Source organism: Rhinopithecus roxellana, chromosome 8 (assembly GCF_007565055.1).
Source record: "Rhinopithecus roxellana isolate Shanxi Qingling chromosome 8, ASM756505v1, whole genome shotgun sequence".
NCBI lineage: Eukaryota > Metazoa > Chordata > Mammalia > Primates > Cercopithecidae > Rhinopithecus > Rhinopithecus roxellana.
In genome coordinates, this window is record NC_044556.1 from 115509813 (window position 1) to 115535560 (window position 25748).

The 25748-nt window shown below is 44.0% G+C and overlaps 1 protein-coding gene across 3 annotated transcripts in view; it reads right to left on the reverse strand.

The window, feature by feature from the left end:
- Positions 1–25748, reverse strand: part of RXRG (retinoid X receptor gamma) — a 44787-nt gene that overhangs the window by 14026 nt on the left and 5013 nt on the right. Inside the window, exons 2-4 of one of the 3 annotated variants that reach the window (XM_010373363.2) lie at positions 13931–14178; positions 5056–5200; positions 2112–2291 (exon numbers count right to left, since the gene is read on the reverse strand). In XM_010373363.2, the coding sequence (XP_010371665.2) occupies positions 2112–2291; positions 5056–5200; positions 13931–14178 (573 nt within the window). Of the gene's footprint in view, positions 1–2111; positions 2292–5055; positions 5201–9989; positions 10224–13930; positions 14179–25748 lie in introns of those variants that run through there. The other 2 variants (XM_010373365.2, XM_010373364.2) reach the window with 2 other exon arrangements.

Genomic DNA, 25748 nt, shown 5'->3' on the forward strand with positions numbered 1-25748 from the left:
TTAAATGGCTACAGTGTATTAATCACTGGTGATAAAGCAGTGGGGGGAAAAATCAGACAAAGCCCCCGCCTTCATGGATACAGACAGTAAACAAGATAAGTACAAGTGTTAGATAGTGATAAGTGCTGTGTAAAAGAGACAAGGAAGGGTTGGCGCTGGCTGGTGCAATTTTAGATGGTATAACCAGGCAAGGCTTTACCAAGAAAGTGAGAATTGAGTAAAGATCCGAAGGATGAGAAGAAGTGAGCCATGCAGATACCTGAAAAAAAAAATCATTCTAGACAGACAGCAAGTGCAAAGGCCCTGAGGTGGGCACATCCCTGGTATATTTGAGGACCACCAAAAAGACCAGGATAGCTGAGGCTGGGAGACAACAAGGCATCCAGACCATGTACAACCTTAAGTCGTGACAAAGATTTTTGCCTTTTTTTCTGGGTGAGAAGGAAAGACACTGGAGGATTTTGGTGAAGGAATACCTGGACCCAATCTACTTCTTCAAAGCCTCCCTCTGGTTACCGTGCTAAGAAGAGACTGTAGAAGGTCAAAGATAGAAAGAGAGAGATGTCTTAGGATGCTATGTAGATCACTGCAAAAGATATGGGTAGCTTGGATTGAGGGTTTAGTGGTAAAAGTAGTGAGACATGGAAAGATTCTGGACATATGTTGAGGAAGAGACAAGATTTCCTCACCCACTACATGTGGTGTATGAAAAAAGTGGGGAGTCAATGGTTTTTGTTCTGAGCAACTGGAAAATAAGTGGCCATTTCCTGAAAGGGGAAGACTGTGTGAGGAACAGGCTGGGGTGTGAGGCAGATTATCAGGAGCTGAGATTTGGGTCTCTCACTTTTGAGGTTGCTGTTAGATGTCACGGCAAGGGCTGTCTTCAGTTCCTTCACAACCTGGTAGGGAAGGAGACACAGACTAGCACCGATCTGAGAGTCAGAGACCTGGGGTCAATTCGTTGCCTGCCTTTGGCACCTCAGAAAACTCCGTTCACCTCTCTGAGCCTGTTTTCTCATCTGGCGGATGGTTACAGTTGATTAGGTCACCCTGTAAGGCCACCTCTAGCATTTTGACATGTTAAGATTCCAATAATTTGTTTGCTTGTGGGTGACATTCACTTTTAGCAGGGACACAAAGAGCCTCTCTTCACTGACCCTTTCAGTAAGATGCCCTCTCCTCACAGAAAAGAAGTTCCTCAAGAATGAGGAGCGTGCCGGGCCTGACTGACTGAACTCCTTGTTCTTATTTCCTAAAGAGAGGCAGGACCTTCTTACTGTAAAATCTATTAAGATTCACTACTATCCCCATGTCCCTGCTTGAGCTCGCTAGTTAATTAACTGCCCACTTCAATTTATCTGTGCTACTTAATGGAAACACTTTTCCATCTACTAACGGAACAGAAAGCACCTTCTGAGGTTTTTTCTCTGATACTAGAATATCCAGCTAAACCACACTAAAAATTAAAAGATGTGATGTTTTCAACACACAATGGTGGTCTCTCTGAATGGGAAGGCCAGGCCTATCAAACCTGTGTATGCCAGTAATGCCAAAAGATGACGGAATATACCAATATCAAATAATTGATAGAAGACCTGGGTAAAAAAAGCTCAGTGAGTGAAATCAAACCTGCAGTTTTCCCTAGAAAGAGACCTAGGATTAAGGGAGAAAAATCACCTCCACCCTGAAGGTCAGTCTGACGATCCATTGGTAGAACAGAGCATAAGGACCCTGAAATCTTGTCTCTGAGACTTGTTGCCTGGTTATTGGAAGAAAAAAGGAGATGGTCCAGTTTGGGGATCACTATCTGGGCTCCAGAAGAGGATGGGTAAAGGTGGAGGAGGAAGATGCCTCTTGCCCTGTCTGCTCTGGAAAGACACATTTCCTAGGACAAGGGTACATTCAATTGCAATACACGAGAAGTCATGGTACCCAAAGTTATCCTAACCTCCAATTCAGACTTCTCTTTAAAGCCCTGTGGGGAAGAAGTTTGAAGGGGAAATTAGGATGACTTTGGGCACCATGACTTCTCACGTATTACGGTTGAATGTCCCCTTGCCCTAGGAAATGCCTCTCTCCAGACACGAGTATTAGAATTGAATGTGTCTCACCTTCCCTCTTCATGCCCATGACAAGGCACTTCTGATAGCGACAGTACTGGCAGCGGTTGCGCTGACGCTTGTCAATGAGACAGTCTTTATTATCCCGACACGTGTAGATGAGGTCCTTCCTTATCGTCCTCTTGAAGAACCCTTTGCAGCCTTCACAACTGTACACCCCATAGTGCTTTCCTGGTTACAAGAAAAGAACATTCCATAGATTGTTCTTGTGTTTATTTGGATCTTTCATTCAAAAGAACCTCTTGGCTCTTCCCCAGAGAAACAGGCACATCACTCGGGCACTGGGACAGAAAGCAAATAATAACTAGCAGAGAATGCAGGCTTGATCACAGGAACCAAACTCAGACAGAGCAAATACACTTTTCCTTGTCTCTTTCCTCTGCATTGCTAATTCCAGATAGAATTATTAGAAAATTCCTAAAGCTAAGGCTTTCTTTACGTTTATTTTATGAGGGCAACTCTTGGGTTTAGTTAAGCAAATGTTCTGCTTCCATTCAAAACATTAGTGTAAATAATAAGTAAAAATATATATGCTTGTCACATATTACCTAGCAGGAAAAGAATCCCAACTTAACTAATATTTCCTATAATTGAGACCCAAGTTCTTAGGAAACCCATTTAAATTTATTATCCTTTACCATAAACTATGAACAGAATTCTGAGTTATGAATTTTTAAGTGCTATTGCCTGTTGAGGAAATTAATTGCTATTTGATCTTTATTTCATCATGTGACAATCAAGCTATGACATAAAGATCTGACAGAAGCTGATTTTGCAGCCAGGCATGGTGGCTCATGCCTGTAATCCCAGCACTTTGGGAGGCCGAGGCAGGCAGATCACTTGAGGTCAGGAGTTTTGAGACCAGCCTGGCTAACATGGTAAAACCTTGTCTCTATCAAAAAAAAATATATATATATATATGTGTGTGTGTGTGTGTGTGTATATATATATATATACACACACACACACACACACATATATACACAAAAATTAGCCTGGCATGGTGGCGCATGCTTGTGGTCTCAGCTACTCCAGAGGCTGAGGTATGAGAATCACTTCAACCCAGGAGGTGGAGGTTACAGTGAGCCAAGATCATGTCCCTGCACTCCAGCCTGAGTGACAGAGCAAGACCCTGTCTCAAAAAAAAAAAAAAAAAAAAAAAAAAAAAAAAAAAAAAAAAAAAAAGAAGGTGATTTTGCTTAATCCAGACTAATCCAGACTAATTTGTTGCATATTTTACTGCCCTTATTACCTGCTCCACACATGCAGTTTTCAATTACCCCAAGCAGGGGCAGCTAATTTGTGTCAGGAGGACCACCAAGCCCATCCTCACACAGGCATCATGAATCAATCACAATCCTTTTTCTAGGTAAAAGTCTTCTCAATACTATGCACCAGGCATTATGCTTGATTGATTGAACTTACGGAACTTCAAAAATATAAGGAAACAAATCACTCAAAACATATTTATGTCTGATTCTTGAATGTAATATGTGATGTCACTGAGCTGCAGAAGTGACATGACTTTCTAATTCTGTTTTACTTAGGTTTCCAGCATCTCAGGAACTTACAGTTCAGAGGAAGCCACTGTAAGGTGAAATGATGGTTAGAGATAGCCTGCCTGAAGAAAAGCCAATCTGTGCCTCATTAGTTGACCATACTACAGGCTGGCTTTTCACAATGCTGAACCCACAGCAATGATAAATACGGGATTTTATCTTGGGCCCAGAAAACCCAGTGCTCTCAGCTCTGAAATATTTTTCTTAGAGAAATATGGGACCAATTTTTCAACTGTGTGACATAGTCACTCCCATGGCTTTTCAATATTTAAATGAACCTCATAGACTTTCAACTAGAATAAGCATAGCAGAGTAAACACTCTGTCGGACTGTGGCTGGTGTGCTGTTATGGCAATGGCAAGTCTGCATGATTTAGGAAGTATTTTTTGAGAGCAAGAAAACATCATTCAGCTAGGTAAGTTCTAGGTGCCTGGAACTTTCAATGGAGTGACATTCTGTAGTGGCTTTGGTGACCTTAAGAGGTTAAGGAAATATTCAGTTAGCCATCATGGACAGCTATAGAAAAGAAAATAACCTCCTCCTCTTATTATTCTTCAAATAATCAAATCAGAGATTCAGATGTGTTCAAAATTGGTGGGGAGGGAAATATGGGGCAGGAAGAATGGAGAGGAAAGAAGCAAGGAAAGAAATAACTGAGAAAAGGAGAAGAGAATCAAAGATAAGTTGGTGAAAACACATTTATTCCTGCCTATAAAAACATATTGAAAACCTAGAATGTTATAGCAGGAGATATGCTAAAATATTAAAGGGTTTATCTTTCTTGGGGACATTATGGGTAATTTTTTTACTTTTTCTTTGGAGTTTTCTAGTTTGTTCAAATCCTCTACATTAGGACATTATTTTTACAATTGCTTATTTGGGAGGGATTTTTCTTAATAACTTTTTTTTTTTTTTTTTTTAAGACGGGGTCTCATTCTGTGGCCCAGGCTGGCATAGCATGATCATGGCTCACTGCAGGCTTGACTTCCCAGGCTCAAGCCATCCTCCCACCTCAGCCTCCCAAGTAGCTGGGACTACACCAAAGCACCGGGATTATAGGTGTGAGCCACCACACCCGGCAGAAATACTTGATAATCACAACAGCTTCTGTCGCTCAGATGCATGTGTAATAGTGTGACTCCAGAGAAGGGTTTCTGAAATGCTTCCTGCAAATCTCATCCTCAAAAAATAAAGCCATACTTTAAATTCATCAGAACGGCAACCTATGAACCCAGTGACAGAAATGTACAGGCGGGTCCCCAGTTAGCCCATCCTAAAGGGCCATTTTCCTTTCATGGGATACAAAGTATCCAGGCAGGCAGTGAGCAACCCCTTCTCTGTGGCACTTTTCGGGGGCTGTCTGCTTCTGCATGTACCTGAGGATCTGTCTCCACAGATGGCACAGATGTGTTTAACCAGAGATCCGGGGCTGGTGGATGGGTAGTTCATGTTTCCAATCCCGGGAAGCCCTGGTAAGGGCTTGATGTCCTCTGAACTGCTGACGCTGTTGACCACATTTAGCTGCAAGAGAAAAAAATACTGTGAAGCACAGAGCCAGAGTAAACTCAATCCCCAAGGCCTAAGGCAATGAGGGCACACTCAAGAAAAAACAAGTTCTATTTCAAGAAACAGTTTCCAAGTACAGAGTATTTGAAACTGCCTATCTGTGAGATGAACTTAAGGGAGGGGTAAAAGTGCCATAGGAGGAACAAAATTATTTCTAGAAACCAAAACCTAAACCAAAAATCACAACACATCTCCATTAGAGTCTCTCTGCTTTCATTCATTTTACTCATATGTTTTATTTGAGCTAGAAATCCATGCCAAATTACACACTCAGGACAATGTCAACTGTGTATTTTTAAATTTTTATCAACTATTGACTGCCTATTCAGCCATGCTGCAAGAGGAGCTATGGCCCTCAGGCTAAAGACTTACACTCTAAGAGAGCCAAGCAAAAGAATGCAAATTCATTCATTAGTCAATCAACAGACATTCCCTGGGCACTCAGCATGCCAGACACTGTGCCAGGCTCTGGAGTACAAAGGCAAAGAATAATACACACCCAGAAGGAGTTCACAGTAAAATGAAAAAGGACATGTGTAGTGGTCATCTCTGCAAGCACACTGAAGATGCGAACTCAAATACATCCCTTAGTTTAAATTAATATCAGTTCCCCACCACCATCCCTGTAGCTCCCAGTGTTCTTGGGAAGATTCCTAAGAAACTGCAGCTAAGTGTCTTATATTCACCAAAGAAAGCAAGTTGAATAAATTTGAGCCAGTCATCCCATCAGTGATAGAAACCCAGAAGGTATATCTCTCATTCCTCAAAAATGTACAATGTCATCAAGGAGTCAGAACATGCACACAAAAAAAATAAGAACACTTACAAGCAAGTCCAAATGAAGGTGGTGCAGGATATGCATGTGTGTAAGTGTCCAATAGAGGTAAACGTTTAGGGGTTAGGAACCACTGACTTTTCATGTCTGAATTTTGAATCATATTGCCTAACCAGAGTGACAATAATTCTCAAACTCAATCAAAGTATGATTTTCCTCTCTATTCAAGGCCGTTGGGACAGAAAAAAGTTTCAATAAAACAGAAACTACAATAGAGCCTAAGCTAGGTTCCTTCTAAATTCACTAGCTTTTTCAATTCACTAAGCAAATATTTATTGAGCGCAGGAGGCAAACAGAGGCTCTCAGTTAACGTTATGAGGGATACAAAAAATAAAAGACACAGCCTTTGGTGCTTTGTTTTGAAATCAACATCACTATTAATTTTTAAAACTTAATTTGCATAATAAATGACAACACATATGTGATAGAAGAATTCTCTCTCTCTTCTTGCACCGCCCCTTTTTTTATACAAGGCTATGAGAAGACATGTGGAGCTTGTAACCAGCATTTTGCTTTGTTTTCATGTAGTACACTGGTTTTCAATCCTGGGGGCTTTGAAAAAAAAGTGGAGGTTCTCAATCCTGGGGGCTTTGAAAAAAACATGGACCCCATGTCTTGAGATTCTGATTCCATGAGTCTGAGAGGTAGGGCCTTGGCTCTGGCATTTCTTTCTTTCTTTCTTTCTTTTTCCCCTTTTTTTGAGATGGAGTTTCGCTCTGTTGCCCAGGCTGGAGTGCAGTGGCACCATCTCGGCTCACTGCAAACTCCACCTCCCTGGTTCAAGCAATTCCTATGCCTCAGCCTCCCAAGTAGCTGGGATTACAGGTGCATGCCACCACACCTGGCTAAATTTTTTTTTGTATTTTTAGTAGAGACAGGGTTTCACCATGTTGGCCAGACTGATCTCGAACTCCTGACCTCAGGCAATCTGCCTGCCTTGGCCTCCCAAAGTGCTGGGATTACAGGGGAGAGCCACTGCACCTGGCCAGCTCTGGCATCTCTTAATTTCACCAGATGACATTAATGTGCATCCAGGGTTAAGAACCACTGCTGTAGTGTGACTTCTAGGCAATAACTTTCCTCAAGTGCCTCAAAGAAACAGAGATTAGCACTTGGATCTGACTTATGAAATGGAAGAACTTCAGGTCAGATGAGCCCACAGAGAGAGCCCTCTAGTTGACCATGGCTCTGTCCCCAAGTCCTCAGATGGACAAGAAAAGTCATGGGAATAAGGAAGAAACTACCATCACCTGAGGCTCAAGGGGACGTCACCCTTCCTTCTCCTCCTACCCCCCACTCCAGCAGGGCCAGTTCCATAACCACCAGCCTGCAGCAACCACAGAGAGTAATGATTGCCATTGCTACCATCTGTGGAAAGCTTGCTCACTGCTGATTAATTATGTTAATCCTCACAACAACCCTAAGAGGTCTTCCTATTTACAGATAAGGACATGAGCCTTAAAGTGGGTTTATTCATGTGTTTATTCAGGAACAATATGGAGATCCAAAATGGAGTGAGATGCAGACACTGCCTCAAGGAACTGGCCATTAATGAGATTAAAAGTCAGTTTGGATCATTTAGGAAGGAAAGATCACATGCTGTTGAGATCAGGGAAGGCTTTATGAAGGAAGTGGCATTTTGAGCTGGGATGTGACAGCCTTCAAAAATGGATAGGATTTGGATGGGCTAGTGATGGGCAGAAGGCTTTGAGAGCAGCGGGCCTAGAGGGAAGCCCAGGTGTTTGTGGAGCAAACATGTCCAGTGGATGGATGGAAGATAATGTTGAGAAGTGGGCTATCACAGAGCCTAGAAGCTGAATTGTCTGGCTAGGAGAATGGATTTAGTTTGGGAAGCAATAAGTAGCCACTAGAGGCTTGGAGCAGAGAAATAATTAAATGAAACTATCTCAATAATACAGTAAATGAGGTAGAGCATGAGGAAAGATTGAAGGAGACATCCAAGGCTATTGCACCTGCCCAGATACCAGGTTAGGTACCTTACCAGGTCTGACTGCTTGGAGCCAGAACCCCAGGATCCTGGATCCTAGATCATCATTCCCCATTCACCACATTGTCTGCCTTGGGTGACAGGCGATCCTCAACCCTCACCTTCCCTAGCAGCTTCCTTCCCCACCTCCTTGGCCAGGAGTCCCTGAAGGAGCAGACTTGCTTTGGGGCACTTTCTCCCCAGTCTGAGCTAGCAGTCCCTCTCCAACACTCCTCCTCTTCATGAGTGGATAGTGGCAGGAGGGGCAGTGAGACAGGTGGGTTGATATTTTCTCTGCCCATCTCTCTGGCTGGCTTGGGGTTTGTTTTGGGCTCAGAGCAATGGCAGATGAGATCAAAGGCAGCCATCAGAGCATAAACCCATTAGCTGCCTGGTCCCCAAGTCCCCCATTCCCGGCTGTCTTGTTCCATTAGAAACAATCTACTGAAATAAGCACTTTAGAGCTGGGATTCACCAGGCAACTCCTATCTGCTCCTGCACGCAAGCCGGCGGCTCCCTGAGAACAGAAAAGAAACATACTTGTCTGCCGGATTGTCTTCCCTTTTGCAGACTCAGCCAGGAACCAATTCATTCTGCACGCTTCTGGAGCCATCCTTGAACATTGAGTCCTGCATTTCTGAGCTGTGTTCAGCCCAAATCCTTCCATCAAAGGTTAGGCTGCAGGCAGGCGCTCCTGTTACAGGGAGCAGAACCCTTATACTCGCACAGCCTTAATTTAGTTACGGCCTTCATGAGGAGTAATAAGCCTGAACCTCCAACATGGGTTTGGTCTAAACCTGCCACTTCCTAATCAGGTCACTTCACTTAGCAAAGACTCTATTTCCCCATTTCTAGGTGAGTGTGTGTGTCGCTGGGGGGGAAGGAGGCTGAGGCTTCAAGTCTTTTGTCCCTGGCTCAACCAGATCTGTTTTTATCTTATGTGTATATTGGGCTTCCACATACGCTTTCATCTGAAGAAGACTTGATGACTTAATTTTTTCAAATCATCAGACGAGATGAACTTTAAGGTCTATTCCAGCTCTAACATTTGCAATTTTTATTTATTTTCTATAAAAATGCAAACAGACTTAAGAGGATAATAATTCAGTTATCAATAAATACCTAAGCAGAAATTAGCAGTGATAGAGCCCAGGTCAGGCTGCAGAGTTCAGGAAGGGAGAAAAAGACAGGAGTATCACAAAGATCTGTGAGGCCTGTTCTGGAGTCCAGCCAGCAGACATCCTGCTGACAAAGATGCAGTATCAAACACATACACACACACACAAACACACTCGGAGAAATGTTTCCTATATCACATTACCTAAAAAGTACATCAATATCTTCCCAATTATATATTGATGTCTTTAGAAATTGCATCACTCCACTTAGATGCTCCCCAGGGCAGGGATTGAATCTCATACACATTTTTGGTATCTCCAATGCCCAGTACTGGGCCTGGTTCAATAAATGCTTGTTGAAATGAACTTCTCTAGAACCTTTCAGAAGCACAGTACACCTGAATGACCTAAGTGTATAATACTATCACCTGGGAATAATCCTAATAATACCAACTTATGGCTATAGAGCACTGCACATGTTGAGAAGTGATTTTTAAATCCACATGTTCTTTGACATGCCTAAAAAGATCCCTGTAGGGTAATCAGGGCAAGTATTTGTAACCCCACGATAAAGAAAAGGAAACTGAAACAGAAACAAGTTAAAGTGGTTTGCAAAAGATTACACAATTTCTGCCTTCATCGTACCAGTTCCGATCTCTTTACTGCCCAAGCTCAAAAATCCAACAACTGCAAAAAGAGAAGCACAAACAACGAAATGACAGAGCACAGAGTAGGACACTGGCCCTGCCTTCTGCTCCCACCCCTGGACAATTCCTCCTCCCTGCACCCCCAAATCGTACTTACGCGAGACCCAGGTCACAGAACGAACATGATTCCATCATGAATCCCTCTCAGACCGGTCCTGGGTGAGGAAGGCAGGATGCATAGGAATAATCTGCCCAGACAATCCAGAGTCCAGCTCACTGTAGCTAACACCAAGGCCTTTTGTCCAGTGTCATCTCGTTAACTGGGCAAAGCTTTGCTGCAGTGTGGTTCCGGAGTCCAAGCCCAGAACTCTGCTCAGGGTCTCAGGCTGCTGAGATTCCCCGGCACTTGGCAAGCTTAATATAGCTCCCCACAGCCAAACTTGGCCTTGGCCTCTGCACACAGCCCAGTTGGCCAGGACCAAAGCTTCCATCTGACCTTTCAACCCCAATCCCTCTGTACAGACATATGGTCCAGGAATAGCAGCCCTGCTACTCACACAGCTCTGAAGATGAATTGACTGGCCAGGTTTGGCTCAATCAAACTTGAGTGTGGTGGCTAAAAGTGGCCTCAGAGGGATGGTGCCTTGTCCAATTCCTACCCACAGGATCTGTCTACCACCTCACCCTATTTTATTTCTTTTTAAATATTATGATTTTTATTTGAAACTATCTTGTTTATTACTTAGGTTTTTGTGTGTCCTGCCTGCTATTTTGTAATTGCCATGAGAGTAAAGACCTTGGCCACCTTATTCCATGCTTATCCCTAAAACCTAGGACAATATCAATTAGTACCTGATGCACAGTAGGTCCACATAAATAGTTATTGGGATGAATGTCAATGCCCTTTGCAAAACTGTACTTTCTGTCTCTAACTACCAGATTTTACTCGCCTTCCTGGACTCCGTTCACAGGAAAGAAAGGGCATAAACAAGCCTCATACATTATGAAGCTAGGGTATCAATGGCCCTGCTGATTACAGTGGCTGTAGGTGGCATAAATACATGTAAACCCCCACTGCTTCTTCATCCCCACTCCTCCGAGCAGTTTTATACTCTCGCTGGGGTCAAGGAATATATATTGAGCAGTTTATAGGTCCTTCTCTTTGCTCCCTTCAGGTCTGTCCCTGCGTCTATGACAGCACACAGGCAGCACCGAAGTGCAATGGGTCTGCATAATGTGGCCACCTCTCCCACAAGATTCCCCAGGAGCACTGATTATTCATCTTTTAATCCTTGGCAGCCAACAGGAAGATCTTGGGGTCACTGTGCAAGTCAGCATATATCACAGCATTAGGAAAATGCAGGATCGTGAACACAGGGTTGCAAGCCCAGGGACAGGTTCTCATTTTGGCTCTGTTTTTGACTGGCTGTGTGAGGCCGGACAAGTCACTTGGGCTCCCCAAGTCTTGCTACTTCATTTGTGGAATAAAGGGTTTGGACAGAATGAGTGATCCTCATTTGAGCAGGAGTAGGGCAGTTAGGATCCCTGTGGGGCTTTTGTTACCTGCCCAAGGGCCAAAATAGGGGATGAGGGAGGAACGTGTACTCTGAAAAATGTCCTACAGGTGAGAACCATAAGATTAGAAACTGGGGTGAAGATGACTGGCCAAATTAGACCCAAGAAAGTAGTTTATTTGGCCTGAAGAATGCATTAAAAGTCTTTGAATTTGAACAGCTTTGAGGGAGCAGGGCAGTTCTCCACAGTCCACACCCCCCCCCCCCCCATTGACTTACACACCCCCTCATTCACTCACCTGTGTTACCTGACTGGCCCCAGCTCCTGGAATCCCTACACTAGTTTATCTCTAAGGCAGTTTCCTAATTACCTAATCCATGGAGCAATACATTTTTGAAGTCCTTACTGGCTCTATGCTATAACTCCACAAGAATTTGCTTTCAGACCCCTAGAATATGAGGTATCTCAGAGGAGACTCCAGGCATGGTTACTGAAGTTCTCTCTGGAGTAGCAGAAAATGCTGACATAAAAGGAGCCCTGCCTCCTCTTCAAAACTGTATTTGAAGGAGGCTTTGGGACTGCGTTAGTCAGTGATCTCCAAAGAAACAGAATCTATAGGAGGCGTGTGTGCATGTGTGTGTGTGTGTATGTATGTATTTTAAATTTTATTATAAGCAATTGTCTCACATGATTTTGGAGGCTGATAAGTCCCAAGACCAACAGGGTGAGTCAGCAAGCTGGAGACCCAAAAAAGCTCATGGCACACTCCAAAGGCCAGCAGGCTTGAGACCCAGGAAGAGCAAATGCTTCAGTTCAAGTTCAGAGACAGGAAAAAAATGATGTCACAGTTCAAAGGTCATAGGCAGGAAAGTTCTCTCTTACTCAGAGGAGGGTGAGCTTTTTTGTTCTATTCAGATCTTCAACTAATTGGATGATGCCCACTCACATTAGAGAAAGCAAACTCCTTTACTCAGTCTACCTATTTAAATGTTCATCTCATCCAAAAGCACCGTCTCAGAAACACCCAGAACAATGTTTAACCAAATATGAGGGCATCCTATGGCACAGTCAAGTTGACATGTAAAGGACCTGCCAGTTCTGCCTCTAGGTGTGCTGGTAGTTGGGGCAGCAGGAACCCTGGCTATTATGCAGGGAAAGAAGAAGGTATGGCAGATGGGATTATTGTTCTTAATACTTCACTCCTTTTCATTCTTCATATTCTTTGCATCGTGTCTCTGCAGTACCTCCCAGTAGTATAGACACAGCCTTCTTCCTTATCCCACCAATGTTGGAAAACAAATTTTGTTTTGTTTGGTTTTGTTCTTTTGAAATACAGTCTCACTCTGTTGCCCAGGCTGAAGTGCAGTGGTACGATCTCAGCTCACTGCAACCTCCGCCTCCCAGGTTCAAGCTATTCCCCTGCCTCAGCCTCTTGAGTAGCTGAGATTACAGGCATCTGCCACCATGTCCGGCTAATTTTTTGTATTTTTAGAAGAGACAAAGCTTCACTTTACTAGCCAGGATGGTCTTGACCTCCTGACCTTGTGATCCACCCGCCTTGGACTCTCAAAGTGCTGGAATTACAGGCATGAGCCACTGCGCCTGGCCTGAATCAGTCATTTGGTTTTCTTACGCTGATGGAATATCAGTGGGCATGATTTGAGCAGAGACTTCACTGTGCTTTCTGGGTTGGGTTTGGACTTTCACATTTCTATGATACACCATGAGAAAAGCATGCCCCAGGTAGCTGCTGCTCCAACTGAAACATGAGGAGCCTATAGCTGAGCCCACTCGCTCACCATCTGAAGCAGAGCCATCTGTCCTAGTCTAAGGTAGATATATGAGTGAGAAGATAAGTGTTTGGGAATTTTTTGTTATGCAGCGTTATTGCAGCAATAGCCAACCATTACCACCTTAGTGTGGTATTACTAGAAGGAAGTAAAGACATCTGGTCATCCTATAGGCTCTGCAGAGTAGCAACCTACCATGTACCATGCAAATATCTCTTCTCCTCCATCATAGCAGAAGGCACTCGAAATTAAGGTAAAGTTTCCTTCCCAACTTCCCATAGTCCCAGAGACAGCATGTAACGCAGTCTGCCTTGTTCTCAATTTATCCATTGCTATACCTGTCTATTTCTCCTCTCTGTTGTAAGCTCCTGAAAAGCAATGGCCATATCCTGATCATTTCTGCATTGCCTTTAACAAGAGCACATGGCACTTCAGTGACTCAATAAGTGCTCATGATTGAATTGAGAAGAATGAAAGAGGTCCACTCTGCTAATGACACAAACAACCCTGAGAGATGTTGAAATCACAGCCAGGGCTGAACTACTGAAACCACAAGGCAGGCTCCCTTTTGGTCACAGTCTCCTGGACCATGAGGAGTTGTCAGTTCTTCAGGACCGCTCAGCCTGAGGACACATGCAATGAAGGCCCTGCCTGAAGGATGTCTGCAGAGACCATCCAACCCCTTCACCAAGCACACATTGTGCACCTGCTGAGTGCTGGTTCTGCTCCAGGAGCAGCCTGGGTGAGACCATGTAAGATGTCTGGAAAGGCCTTGGAGAGGAAGAACACCTACCTGAGAGCTGGGTGGGGCAACCAGGTTGATTCCTGGAGGTGCTGCCAGTGCTCCTGAGGGTGGGCCCATGGCAGAGGTGATGACTCGATACGGAGAGCCCAGGGCATTGAGGGGGGTCCCCACTGCACTCACAGTCCGTGGGGCACTCACTGGGGTGTCCGTGTAGCTGGGGTGGCTGTCCATTGGCTTCCCTGTGGACAAGGCTGCTGATGGGCTCATGGATGTAGAGCCAGTGTGGCCAGGGGAGCCTGTAAGGAGAAGAAGAATATAGGTGGTGGGAGGTTGGGGGGCATCGAAATGGGCCCTGGGGGACAGAGGCTCAGCCCCCTTTTCTTTCCTGTATCTTGCCCCTCTTTTTAGCCACACCTACACATCTGTGAGCCCTAGGTGCTCTCCCCTACACTACCCTGGTGGTATAAAGACAAGTGAGGGACACAGAGGGGAGAGGGCCTGGCCTAGCATAGAAATAAGCATGGATGTTCTCTGGAGCCCAGCTTGGAATCCACTCTGGGTGATGCTGGATCCATGGCCAGTGCAACAAGGGGCACAGCCCACAAACTCCTGGCCTGAGTGACTGTGGCCTGGCCTGGGAAGGTGAGTCTATACCAAACCTCAGATGGGGAGAGCAAGTAGGTTCCCAGGCTGCTCCAGAATTCCCTGCCTAGAACTCATATTGCTCTGAGAATTGGGGCAGGGCTGAGATTCATTCATGTATATGCAACAAACATTTATTAGGGTGCCAGGTGCTAGGGATTCAGAGCTGAAGAGCACACAGTCGTTGACGTCAGAGGTCACATTGCATAATAATGATGGGGAAGGCAGTGGCTGTTGTCATACCCCTAGTTTCCTATATCTATTGAGGCTTTATGTACATGATGTTCTTGTCCTGTCCTTCTCTATAGCACAGGGTTAATTAGCACTCAGAGGAGAAGACTTGGAATGGCTAGGCACGGCTTTATGACCACAGAAGCCCAGGAAACACAGGAAGGCAAGTGCAGACCGGACTGCTGAGACCATTTCTGCCTCCAAGAGTAGAATGCTGCAACCAAAAGTGTCTTGTAGAACAGGGTCTGGGTGAGGAGATCATCAGTACCACTTTCTTCCAATAAATTGAACCCACATTCCCCTGTAGTCAGTAGCAAACTCGAGATGAAACAGGAGAGTGCCCTCCTGTCATCTTGGGAGCCCCGCACGGAACATTCTCTCCAGAAGAGAGGAGCTATAAACTTTAGGATCTGTGGCAGCAAAGCAGAGACTAGAAAACACCACAGGGCAGCCTACCATGGATCACATCATTAGATCCCTGTGCAGCTAGCATGCAAGAACAGATGCGAAGAAGCCATGTGCACAGTAGCGGCACACCCATGGCACCCACGCTGTCCACATGGATAGAAAGGGAGAGGATTAAGTGCTCAGTAAGCACGGCCTGCTGGAGAAGTTACCCCATTCTCAGATGGCTGCTGTGGGTCAGACACCTTGCCAAGCAGATGTGATAAGGAGTAGAGGAAGTCATATGCCTAACTTTATGTAGTTCACTATTCATTCAACAAATACTTCTTGAGTGCCTACTACATGCAAGGCATTGTCCTAAGCCTTTGGGCAACATCAGTGGGTGCCAAGTGTAGTGTTAGGAATAGGATGCTGGGAAAAACTGGCTTCCTTCAAGTTCTGGAGGAGAGCAGGAAGTGTCAGAAATATAACTGTGAAACCATTCTTAAACATAAACAACCCACTGGAAAAAAATGTCAACCTGCAGTTTCTCTTGGAGCTTCTGCTAGCTTAGTTAAGGACTACTTGTAGAAGGAAGTCACTCCAAGGAAGCTGTGACCCTCGTTCTACCTATGGAGCTTTGGTCTATCAGGGACGATTACCTCATAAACAGGTAAATCCCAACACCCCATGTCCTAAGTACCACAATCAAGGAGGAAATACATGCTGCGGGCCCACAGGGGAGTGACAAAGTGGTTAAAATGAATAACTCAAATATTTATTATTTGTTCTCAATAGCATCAGACAATTTCCATAATGTTATCCTGACAATAAGCCTATGAAGATCATTTCAGCCTTTTGCAGATGAGAAAACTTAGGCTCCATCTAACCCCATACCATTCGCCGTTCCAGGGTGACTTACCTCTGCCTCCACTGTCTAGAAGCTCTTATTCAACCTTCAAGGTCTAACTTAAGTGCCACCTCCTTCAGGAAGCTTTTCCTGGTGTTCCTGGTCTGGTCTGCTGCCGTTTTTTGTCTCCTAAAAGTGTCTGTCCTTACTTGTATCTTAGCATTTGTTATACTGTATCACCATATTTGTTTATTCCCCTGTCTTTCCCACTAAACAGAAAGGAAAAAACCACACCCAGTTTTGTTTCTCCATCTCTATCAGATTACCTGGCACTGCCTAGGTAGTTAGTTGCAAAGCCTCGATTCAAACTGCCAATCTGAAACCCACGCTCTCCTCTGTGTTTATTGTCAAGGACAGCAAAGACGATTGGAGAGCCATCTGCACCAAGAGTACAAGATGACTCAATTATGAAGTGATCTCAAGCTGAAAGTTCATCTGAAGGAGAGAAAAGAGGGCAGCACTCAAGAACTCAAAGCCAAGGAAACCAAGAGACTCTTTTCAGATGGCCACTCATTGGAAAGAGCAGTTTTAGACTCTCCTGAGGCCCTGGGGGCTGTGACATTTAACGAGTCAATGTATACCTTGAGTCTGTTACTAAGATAAAGTGTGACAGGTGAGTTAGGAGCCAGCCCTGACTCAATGGGTGAGGAGCCATGAATTCCACTGGGAAGACAGCTGTCCTTCCCCCATGACCAAGCTATCTGAAGGAAATTGACTTTCCCTTCTTGCTTAGGCTTGCCAAAAACAGACCAGACCACCCTGCAACTTTCCTTTTTATTCTGCTTTAAACAGATCTGAGAGAGACTGCGCCTCCTATTTCTTTATCCCCCAGGGTCAAGAACCAAAGCCTGACATCAGGCCTAGACTGAGGGGACAGGCAAGAGCAAGAGTTTGCTTCACACTCATCAATTCAAGAGTTCCAGGGTGTGATCCCTCTGCCACCAGTGACAAAGGACATTTTAAGTGGTATGTCAGCAAACTTAAAAGAAAATTAATAGTTTTATATTTATGTTTTGTTTCCTGTTATTTATCAAGAGGGACTGAGCTCTCGTTTTTTGTTATAAAATTATCTTCCCAAAGATAGCTATTTAAGCTTTCTTAAAAACAGTAAATTGATTTAAGAAAAAGTCTGAGTACAGAGGATATATAAAATATCATGAAAATAGTATGCAAAGGAATGATGTTTAAGAAACATCAACCTGCACAAAAATATACAAATATGGACTTTGAATAACTCATGAGTTGTTTCAAAAATAAAATGAGATAATGATGTGAAAGTGATTTGAAATTTAAAGTACATTTTTGTTGTTATCATTATTAATAAGAAGTAAGGCAACTTGACTACTCGGGGCAGTGGTGAGAATGGTACATTGTTGAGATACAATGAAATAATGAGTTAAAGTTTGGCTATCAATGGCCTTTAAAATGTGATTTATTTCTGTTGAGTCAATGACCCAGAAGAGGTGGGCTATTTTATAACTACATTTTAAAAAATAAAATAGAATTTTAAAAGGCAAATACATCTTAGACAAATGCATTTTAGTTCTTTGCCTCTCACAATGGCCCAGTAGTTCTTAGAAATAAATAACTTTGCTTTTAGACAAGTTGGAAAACAATAACTTTTATGACAAAAGTGTTTCTCAATGGAAAATTCATCTATTCTCCCAAATAGACACTAATGCATACCTGTCTGTGATGTCTTTGTCAGCCTCTCTCATTCCTTTTTTTTTTCCCCACAGCCCCATCGAAACTATAGCTAATATCAATAGGCACCACAAGTTTTCCAGATACCTGATTATATCTTATTTCTTTTCCTTCTCCATCAAGAGCCTTCTGGTTAAGCTATGAACTAGGCAGAAAACTGACAGGTTTCCCTTCAGCACCAGCTGCAAGTAGGCAGGCTCCTGTTTGAAGGATGAGTGGTGTTTATTGCAAATTGATCCAGGGTAAACTCTGTCTAGCCCTCAGCCTAGGATAAGTCTAGTCCAAATCTGAAGTCAAGGTTTTCCCTAATGCTCCCTTTTGGTCCTTGCAATGATTTAAATGCATGTGTCCTTCCAAAATTTGTGCTGGAATTTAAACTATAAGAGAGTAGTAACAGGTGGGGCCTTTTGGAGGTAAGTAGGCCATGAGGGCCCCACCCTCACAAATGGGAGTAATGCCCTTATAAGACAGGACTTCAGTGAACTGCCTGACCCTTTCATCTCTTCTGCATCAGAGGATACGCCATTTGTCCATTTTTCCATCCCTTCCATCATGTGAGGCACCATCTTTGGAAGCAGAGAGTGGCCCTCACCAGACACGAACCCACTCGCATCTTGATCCTGAACTTCCAAGTCTCCAGAACTGTGAGCAATAAATTCCTATTATTTATAAATTACCTAGTCTGAGGTATCTTGTAGCACAAGATACCAACAGCACAAACGGCCTGATCCAGTCTCTCAGTCCAATTCACTCTGTGACGTGACCCCTGGCCCTGGCATCCCATCAACCTTGCTCCCTGCCTTCCCCTGTGCCCTCTTGATCTTCCAGCCACCTATGCCAGATGCCTGGAAAATGCATCAAGTCTGTAGGCTGCAGAGTTCATTCTCTTTGCTCAGGCAATGATTTTATTTGCAAAATAACTTATCTAATAAAAAAGCGCTAGTGGAGTTCCTCAAAAGGTTTTCTTCTCTCCTGGTAACATACCCAAGAATAGCATTACATCCTCCTGGGTCTCGTTTCCCCCAGTAAGGAGCTGGCACTCAGTGACCTGTAAGATCCCTTCCAGCACTAATGTTTCATGAGCATTGGGTAGGACCTGGCTCATTGGCACTGAAAAGAAAGAAGTGCAGGTGTTGGTGGTCTGGAATGGTCTGAGTCTGGACCAGGTGCTGAGGGGTACCTGTCACCATCAACTGGACCATGTTAGGCCTTCAAACCATTTGGCATTCCAATTAAAGGTGCTAAGAATGTCACCAGGAGCCAAAACTGAGAAGGGAATCTGTAGAGTGCATAACTCTACAATGACTCCAAAAGTCCCTGTGTTCATTGATGGCAATATAGTTTCAGGGATGCAGGACTAAGGAGGAGACAAGAGCTCGGAAGTCAAAGAGTTCTAGGTTGAGGTTCTGCCACTTTTCACCTATGTAAATTTGAGCAAGGAACATGACCTCTATAAACTGCAGTTTCCTCATTCATAAATTGAGACAAATAGGCCTAACTCAGAGGACTGCTGAGAGCTCCTGAGACTATGAAGTCATTAATTTTTTGTTAATTAATTTATATAACTAGGTATAAAGTTTATCAACAGAAATTATTTGCATAAGAAAGCAATGTCCCTGATGTTTACCAGAACCCCAATCTCTAAACAATGAATTGCATTGCGTGTGTGTGTGTGTGTCTGTGTGTGTGTGTGTGTCTGTGTGTGTGTGTGTGTGAGAGAGAGAGAGAGAGAGACTTACTGAGAAAGGGGACACAAAAGCCAGGGTGCTTAGAACTACAGAATTCTTACCAAGGTAAGGAAGTTGCTTAGCAACCTCATCCTCAGCCAATAAAAGCAAAATGTCAAGCATGCAGTTTTTCTGACTGGCCAGACAAGGTAGCAAATGGCTTGGTGTTTCCACCCCTTTGCTGCTGTGCCAGGAAGGGTAGAGAGTTTGCTCTCCCATTAGCAACCCTCTTCAGGTTGGAATGGAAACTTGTAATGAATCATTGATAATGGCTAATGCCCACCCATGGGGAAAGGGACAGAGCTAAAGACTTGGCATTTTTCAGAGTCAGGAGTCTCCATATGAAGTCACGGGAGCACCATGGGGCCCTGTCCCACTCTGATCTCTCCCACGGTGGAAGTGTCACACACCAAAGCCTGCCTCTGTTCCTCCAAGGGAGGGATATGGTGTGAAAGCCCAGCAATCACAGGATGCTCAGACACGTGGCTTATTTTTCTTTGTCTGTAGCAAATTTACTCATATATCCTTTCCCGGCTCGACTCTTAACACAGACATGCTGCTCAGCAAGGTCAGCAGGAGATTGCCAGGCACAGGCACTTCAACCAACAACTGACTGTCACCGCCTCTGTTGTGTAACAATAACAATAACTAATATTTACTGAGCAACTGCCACAAGCCAGACATGGTTCTAAACACTTTATACATGTTGAGCATCTCTAATCCAGAAATCCCAAATCCAAAATGTTTCAAAATCCAAAACTTTTTCAGCACTGACATGACTCTCAAAAGAAACGTTCATTGGAGTATTTGGGATTTTTGGATTAGGAGTGCAAAACCAGTAAGTATATAATGTAAATATCCCAAAATCAAAAAAAGATTCAAAATCTGAAATATGTTGATTCACAAGCATTTCCAATAAGGGATACTCAGCTTGGAGTGGCTAATATTTGTTAGGCACCTACTATGTGCCATGCACCCTTCCAAGGGCATGGCATGCATCATCTTGTTTAATATTCTCAAGGGCCCTTGGAAATAAGGTACTATTAGTATCCTCATCCCCATTTTACTGACAGGAAAGTGGAGCCACAGGGAGATTAAGCAAACTGCCAAGACCTTCTAGCTGGTAAAAAGCAGGGCCAGGATCCAAATCCAGGCAGTCTCGTGCCGGGGCTGCTGTGCTGAACTCCTGCACTGTGCTTGCCACTTGCCAGAGTGGAAGAGAGATAGTGGAAGGTAAGCCCAGATAAGCCCAAAATGGGTGGACTATGTGTAAGAACAACTAAGATACTCAATTCTTACCCTATGCTCTTTACAACTTACTTATGGATCATAATGCATTCTTTTCCTTTAGAACACACATAATTGCAGCAAATGAACAAAATGACTAGGAGTGGGGGGCACGGGACTGGGCCCCCAAAGTTGCTAATAAAACAAGGATTAAAATATTTTTCCAGGTGGACCTCAACTTATTTTAATATGTGGAACCCGATTTTGCATTCTGGAGTAGAGGTTGGCAAACTTTTTCTTTCAAGGGTCAGACAGTAAGCATTTCAGTCTTGCTGGCTGTACCGTCTCTGTGACAACTACTCACAATATCCTTTGTAGTGTGAAAGCAGCCACAGTCAATGTGTAAGCTAAGGCACACAGATATGGCTGCATTCCAATAAGCTTGCAGACCTCTAGGGGATCATTCTGGAGAAGTTCTATTACCATTACCGTTTCTGATTGCTCTTCAGTTAGTAGTGATCCCCAACACCTTAGCACCACACTGCTCTTCCTCCAGCTTCCCTGTCACCAAGCTGGATTGACTGTCAAAGCTACACAGAGGGGCCAGCAGATCATCGAGTTCAACCCCTCAGTTACAAGCAAGGACACTGGGGAAAGCAGGTACAGCTTGCCCAGGACCTGTGGCTGTTTGTGGTCTTCAAACTGAGTTCCCCTGAGTCCCCTTGGAGCCACCTGGGGTGGCAGGAAAGGGAGTAGAGGGGGCTGAGCCACAGTGAGTCCTCCTCCCACCCTTTGGTAAAATAGCTCAATGCTACCAACCACAAGGGTTAACCTTCCACAGTGTGAGGGTTAAATAAAATCAAGCCTGGAAAATTATAAACACATAATAAAAGTTAGTTCCCTTTTCTACAGAAAATCTGGAGACTATGGCACTAAATTTAGCTAGAATTTGGTATGTGCCTTTTTCTTAGAGGAGATTGGCCTGTTCTTAAAGTGTCAGATGGCACACTATGAGATGCTGACAAAGTAAATAAGACATGGATTCTGCCTCGGAGGGAACACCATTTTCAGAAAATTATGTTTTCACAAATCATCCCAGTGCAGGCACTCATGAGGTCAGACAGAAAGGGAGCCATGACCTGGGACTTCCAACTCCTATCATTTTCAGGAGACCCTCGCCCCAGGCGGTGACCTTGAGAAGTCCTGACCCACCCCCACCCCCCATTTCCTCAAATGCAAATGGAACAACCTGGAGTTCCTTGCCCTCTTTTATCAGCTACTGTAACCAGATGGGGGCAGAAGTAGGGGGACAACAAGAGTTTCAAGGTTAAAGGTCAATCCCAAACTCCTGTTGGGATTTCAGAATTAACATCCAAACTTGAAAAGTGAAGAGGCCTGTTATCATCTTTAATTCAAAAAGCATTTAAAAGATGTCAGAGGAACGGGAAACAAAGTGCTTAATGAGTATTTTGAAGTGTTTCTTATAGGCTGGTTGCCTGGGTTTCATTTCTGTGACTCAACATCTCCTTTGTTCCTCCTTTTCTCTTTATTGGTCACTAGTGTCATGGGGAAGCAGCCTCCTGGAGGGTTCAGGGCTCACAGTATCTGTGTTTTCACAGCCCCAGGGATGTGGAGAGCAGAGGTTGGAGAGGAGGGGAAGAACGTCCTAGACTGATGGAGAATGCCAGTCAGTCAGTCAGCCAGCATCCCTGGCTAAGCATCTGCTTGTACATGGGTTGTGTAAGACACCAAGAGCATGAAGCCCATTCCCTGCCCTGGCAGAATGTATAAACTAGTTACAAGCTCTGACGCCTTCAAAACATTTGGAGATTAATTATTTCTGCAAATTTTTCTTAGGGCTGAGTTTAAGTGAATGGATTCAAAGAATTCAGGGATTTAGAACCTGAGAACAGATAATGTTCTGAATATTACCCAGTGGTAACATGGGACTAGGAATATAGTTCTCTGTATTTGAAGATGACTGCCATCTTTAGAAGACAATCTATAGAGGTTGCCTCGTTCAGATAGAGCCTATCTGAACAAGAAATCCAGAGAGAGAAATGGACAGAGGTCATGGATTCAAGAGCTGGGTGTGCACATAATTGATGTTCAAGGACTTCAAGAATGAGGAGAGAACTGGGGGCACCCTCATTGGCATCTGCTTCAAACACTCATTGACATCTGCCTTCATGGACTAACTGGTACATGATGTACCAGTATAAGGAATTGGCTTAAAGGGACAGCCAGCCGGTCCTCGTTAGCAGGATCCCCTGGAGCCTCTCATTTGTTAGGGATGGCATAATATCCATCTGTACCAGCAAGGTCTATAATTTGGTGCTGGCTGGGAAAGGTGGTGTGCAAGCAAATGTCACTAATTATATGCAGAAATGTTCACAGAAATTCTGCTAGACTAGACTCAGATTCTAGGTCTATAACAATTTGCAGCAAGCCCTCAAAAGGGCCACTTTATCATTCTGAACCTCAGTTTCCTAATCTGTCTAATGGGAATAATTTCTGCCTTACAGACTACACTGTCAGTTTGAAGTTTGAATGAAATAGACGGTGGCCTCCAGGAGGGGCCCCTCTATCTGTAGTGCTGAGATTGACTCAACTCTGACTGAGTATCCCTAATCCAAGCATCTAAAATCTGAAATGTTTCAAAATCCAGAACTTTTTGAATACCAGGATGATGCTCAAAGGAAATGCTCATTGGAGTATTTTGGATTTCAGATTTCTGGATTATAGATGTTCAGTTGGGAAGTATAATGCAAATATTCCAAAATAAAAAGAAATTCCCAAATCCAAAACACTTCTGGTGTTAAGCATTTTGGATGAGGGGATACTTAACTTGTGTCAACTCATTTCATAACTACAATACCACTTTAAGGCTGGTAGTTTTATTATCCCCATTATATGGGGATTAAGCACAGGGCTTGGCACAGAATAGGCGCTCAACGAATATTTTTTGGCTGATAACCCAGTGATTGGTATGGAAATAAATAGCACATATTTATAAAGAGTTTTGGGAACGTAAGGCATTATGTAGCAGATGGAATAATCTTGGACCCAGGAGCCAGAAGACCTACTGTTTTTGCCTGTGTGCCCTTGGGCAAGTCTCTCAACCTCTCTTCCATAAAATGAGGTGGTTCTTCAAGTTCTAAAAGTCTGGTTTCTAAACAAAAGCAACCAACATGGTCTTATTAATTTACAACATAATTATTTGAGACTGGTGACTAAATTGGTCACGGTATAAACTAATTTGTATTTGTTCATTCACAAAACAATAATAAAAAATGTTTGTTGAGCAAATAAGATGGTAAAAGTGTTGAGTCTATTTAAGATACATACATTTTCAAGCAATTTGAAAAGCATGGTAGGAGCACATTAGCATATTAACGGGGTGTTAATTACAAAAGAATCTTTTAAAGCAGGTTTTCTAAAATCCCCACTGAGTAACCATTAGCTTGTGGTACTTGAAACACAAACTATTCACATGTGTTACTTAGAAGTAATAAAATTGTAATTTAAAAGTAATCTGCCAACTTGTCACGAATTTAGACTGATTTTTCTCTCAATTGATCCAAATGAGTGAGGTTTTGCTATAATTATATATAATGCTGGTAATAATGAGGCTGATTATCAATCTTTCGCTGCTTTTCACTACCTCCATCATTACAGATTTTAGGGGAGGGAGGCGGGGGTGAAGGGAGGTGGGAGGAGTGGGAGGGAGGGGAAGAGGGGGGTGGAGGAGAGGGAGAGAGGCAGGGATGCCACTCTCTCCTTCCCCCTTCCTTCAAGTACTAGAAGCAACCCCACCTCCCACTCTGAGCAGCTCATCAGCCCTTCTCTGGGGGCCGCATGAATCCAGGTGGAACTGCCCTGTGTGGCTTCGAAAGGCTAGCCAGCTGGTCCGAACTGGGGTTGCGTGAAGCATGCAGCAGCATCAACCCATCAGCTAATGCATACTTTCATTCTCACATTCCCACTGAGAGGCTGAGAGGGCTGAGCCTCCAGGGGCAGAAGGAGGGCCTCTTCTACATGCTCTCCACTCCCCAACATGTTCCTTGATTTTCCCCACTGAGGAAGCCAGAAAGAGCTTTTGTAGCGGAGAAGGTGTCCTTCCCATCAGAAGAAAGTTTCCCTCTGCTCCCCATTCACTGGAAATTTAATGTCTAACATCTTGTTTTCTACATCTGTTAAAATGTAAAGCTTTGCACCAGTGAAACAGGTATAAAATACCTTCCCATTCCATCTCAGGGTATTGTGCAGCCTACATGTTTATGTGAAAGTCCCTTTGAAAATGCTCATAATAATTCAAATATAAGAAATGCAGGCCGGGTGCGGTGGCTCAGGCCTGTAATCCCAGCACTTTGGGAGGCCGAGACGGGTGGATCACGAGGTCGGGAGATCGAGACCATCCTGGCTAACACGGTGAAACCCCTTCTCTACAAAAAAAAAAAATACAAAAACCTAGCCAGGCGAGGTGGCGGGCGCCTGTAGTCCCAGCTGCTCGGGAGGCTGAGGCAGAAGAATGGCGTGAACCCGGGAGGCAGAGCTTGCAGTGAGCTGAGATCTGGCCACTGCACTCCAGCCTGGGCGACAGAGCGAGACTCCGTCTCAAAAAAAAAAAGAAAAGAAAAGAAAAGAAAAAGAAAAAGAAATGCATATTAGCTAATCCCTGGTATCTGAGTGGCTCTTTTGTGGAAAAAGGAGGGAGAAGAAGATTAGGCTGCGCTGGGAGCCCTGAGGATGGGAACCCAAACTGGGAGTTGAATTTGTGAGGAGCTGGAGTCAAACTGTGGAGTGTTCTAGTGAGAAAGGCCCAGGGTCAAAATCCTGGGAGAGGCCAAGTATTGAATTGGGAAGGGGTGGGAAGAGCTGTGCTGGATAACTGCTATAAGAATTTACAGACTAGTACAATACAGTACATGGTAGGGCTGGGATTAAAATCTGGATCTGCTGCTTTTCCTCATATTCGAATGCCACTTGTATCATTTAGAAACCAAATTCCCTTTGGCAAGTTATTAATTTCTCTGTCCCC